Source organism: Alosa alosa, chromosome 6 (genome assembly GCF_017589495.1).
Source record: "Alosa alosa isolate M-15738 ecotype Scorff River chromosome 6, AALO_Geno_1.1, whole genome shotgun sequence".
In the NCBI taxonomy this organism is placed as follows: domain Eukaryota; kingdom Metazoa; phylum Chordata; class Actinopteri; order Clupeiformes; family Clupeidae; genus Alosa; species Alosa alosa.
Window position 1 is genome coordinate 24134976 of NC_063194.1, and position 3328 is coordinate 24138303.

Sequence of the window (3328 nt, forward strand, 5' to 3'; positions counted from 1 at the left end):
ACGCTGGTTGTGCCTGAGCCGAAGGTGAGGACAGGGTGTCATGGACAGGCAGTGTTCTAGAATGCAGGATGTTTCCTGGCAACAAGCCAAAGGCAGATAAGAAAGAGCAGAGACGAGGAAAGACTGGAGAGACACATTTCACACACCTGCTTATCAGACACCTGCACATAGAGACTGGATATACCATCCTTCCAGATGGACTAAGTGGACACAAGTGGGATAGAGATAAAAAAAAAATAATAATAATACCTCAGAGGTAAAAGGAGGCAGAGTGAAATACAGAGTCTGTTTGTATATGTGTGCTGGGAAACAGAGTGTTCTCTTCAGGGTTGGGCAGTATTGGGGTGAGGGAAGGGGGGTTGTGTGATGGAGGGGTGGAGGGTGGGGGCGTTAAGCCAGAAAAGTATTCCTTGTGTAGGCCGTGCTCATGTTACAGACATTTATTAAAAAGAAGGATTTGTGGAGTATATGGTGGTTAAATGCCCAATACTGTATTCAGTATTTCAATGATGCCCTGGAATTTCTGTTGACACAGACAACAATATACGTGTCACTGATGAAAGGATAACAAGGAGTGAAATGTAATATATAGAGGGGGCTGGAGCAATATGTTATTTTTTTTAATTGTTTCTTTTTTATTATTTTTATTTGATTTGATCTTTTACTTACAGAAAAATAAAACATTTATTTAACATGACATTTCACATGAGTATTTTAAAGAAAAGAAAAAACAATTAACAACAAATACATTTGAGATGCTTGTTCAGTATTTCACATCAAAGCAACAACCATTCAGAAGATGCAATAATTTGTGACAGAAGTTATGATACTATTCTCTATGACACAGCTTAGTGCAAGTTAAAAGACACTCACTATAGTAACCAAGCTATATTATGGGATGTGGGATGTGAGCTTGTGGAACACTAAAACTTGATCCCCATATAGCTACTAATGCACTCACACATCCCTCTGTGCTGTTTCTGTGTTGCTTTGAGAAGGACTGCCAGAGGTCTGGTCAGGGTAGTGACCAGTATGTTGTGAAAGGGGACCGGGAGCACAGCCAAGGGATGTCCAGTCTTAATACCCACAGTTATGCTGTCTCTCCCTTTATTTCCATGTCTGCTCTCTTGCCAATACCCATCTCTCTTCCTCTATCTCTCTATCTTTGTATCTCTCTCTCTTTCTGCCTGTCTTCATGCCTTCATACCATAGATTTAAATCGGTTCCTCTTCTTCTTTTTAACACATAGAGTAATATTCAGTTCCATGGTGTCTTTGTTTGTTTTGAATTAAAATCATTCCACAAATATCAAATGTAAATAGGTCAGTAGTTGTAACATTTTCTCCATTGGGAACATTCTCTAAATGGAGCCTCGCCCACCTGCAGTGGTTCCTCGGCCTCAGAGATCTGCTTTAATCCCGGCCAGCATATGCTGGGATTAACAGCAGCTGAGGAAACAGTAACGTGACCTCTCCTCTGTCTCTCACTGAGTAGACGTAGCATCTGCCCTCACACTCAAACTATTCAGCCACATAGCTGGGACAACTGGGCTTCTAGCATTCCGGTCATACCATCGGGTGGGATATTGTTTTAAAGGGCCTTATCTATGAAACAGTGCAAATGATGTGTTGAGTATAAAACTAGTAGACTCACAGTCAAACAGCTTTCAGGCTTCAAAGGCTTCATTTTGTCAGGCAGCCTAGTTGGGGAGGGAGTGGGAGAAGCGTGTCTAAATTATACTGAAGCACAGTTCATTCTATACATACATAGTGTATACTGTGACAATAGGTCTACTACTCTGTTGGAAACGTTAAGCCCGTTCTACTCTCCCCCTCTGGTTCCATCTCTCACCATCTACAAAAGTCCATATTTTCTCTGATATGTTCTTCTCCTCATCCCTTCTCTCTCTCTCTCTCTCTCTCTCTCTTTTCTTCACCCCCTCTGTGCCTCCTGTGACATGGAGCGTCCAAGGGTTCTGGGCGCCTTGGCGAACTCCATGCGGGTGGGCTTGACGGGCGGCAGGTCTCGGGTGAGCTCGCTGATGGCTTTCTTGTCGGGGCAGGCACCGGAGGGTGCCTGGGCGGGGACGAAGTCCTCGGGGACGTGCGCTGCGCCGCGGCCCAGGCGGACGCCCAGCTCGACGGGCTTGAAGATGGGCAGGGGCAGGGTGTTGCGCTGGGGCAGCAGCTGGTGCTCACGGACCCCCGTCTCCATGGTGCCCACGCGGTACACGCCGGACGGGCAGTTCTGGTGCAGGGGACGGCACTCCCAGTGGCGCGTCATGGACTCGCGCCGAGAGTCATCTGACATCAGCATGGACTGCCTGTAGACAGAGAGACACGGATGAAGAGTGAGGATGAGGACGATGAAGAATTTTGAAAATCGCATAAAACAACAGAATGGATACTTTTGCTTCCAGCACACCTGACAGTACAGATAATCTAGGGCTTCTCATTATTTGATGCCTAAATCATGACAGTTCACACTTTGTATGGCCATTCTTGAGCTTCATTGTTACACACATGCAACAGGTCTATCTGTGTATGTGTAAGTAGGTGTATATATGAAAGGTGATGGAAGTGTGTTGGTCTGTGTGTACCTGCATGGATTTGTGATGATGTGTCATGTGAGTGTCTACGTGTGTGTGTGTGCTCACCTGTCTTGATGCTGCGTCCTCATCTTGACGCTGTGCCAGTTAGCGGTGTAGCTCTCCCTCTGTTTGGGGTTGTCCTCCTGCACGGTACAGCTCAGCTGGGCGCCCACCACCCTGCCAGCCTGCTTCTCCATAACGGTGCACACCTGCATCCTGTCGGCTCTTCTGAGAGTGTGTGTGTGTGTGTGTCCAAAAAGTTGTGCCTTCCACAAGCTGTGGCTCAGGTCAGTGGAGGTATACCGAGTCGCTGCGGGTGTTCTCTGGGCTTGGAGACTGGTGCTTCCCGGTTGTGTTTGGTCTCTCTGGGTGTGTGGAGGATCTCTCTGATTGTCTCCTGTCTCCTGTCGGTCTGTCTCTGTGTCTGTGAGTGTGAGTGAGTGAGGGGCTCTGGCTTTTAAGCCCCCCGCAGTTGCTATTTTTGATCTGTGTCCTCACTGGGCGCACCAAGCTGTACTCATACCGGACACTCTACACCTCTTCCCATACACCAGTACACACACACACACACACACACACACACACACACACACAGACACACACTCCCTGCCGAGATACGAGCATAGACACTCAATCATAAACATGCAATCTGCCCAGAAGCTGGCGTAAGGACCTGAGAAGTTCCCCTCACACTGCCAATGTCACCTACATGAGCTCCTTCCTGTAACTTGAATTCTG

General features: G+C 47.2%; 1 protein-coding gene across 1 annotated transcript; it reads right to left on the minus strand.

The window, feature by feature from the left end:
* Positions 1–1579: 1579 nt before the first annotated feature.
* Positions 1580–3037, minus strand: LOC125296871 (titin-cap (telethonin)). The gene is made up of 2 exons (XM_048246985.1): positions 2657–3037; positions 1580–2323 (listed from the first exon to the last, which is right to left on the minus strand). Exons 1-2 carry the CDS (start codon positions 2803–2805, stop codon positions 1933–1935), a joined length of 540 nt encoding a protein of 179 aa, XP_048102942.1. The 5' UTR covers positions 2806–3037; the 3' UTR covers positions 1580–1932.
* Between the last annotated feature and the right edge of the window lie 291 nt (positions 3038–3328).

Coding starts and splice junctions, on each gene's coding strand:
- LOC125296871 (XM_048246985.1), bottom strand. CDS start 2,805: ATGCAGGTGTGCACCGTTATGGAGAAGCAGGCTGGCAGGGTGGTGGGC. Junction 2,324..2,656: donor AGGACGCAGCATCAAGACAG/GTGAGCACACAC, acceptor CTCTGTCTACAG/GCAGTCCATGCTGATGTCAG.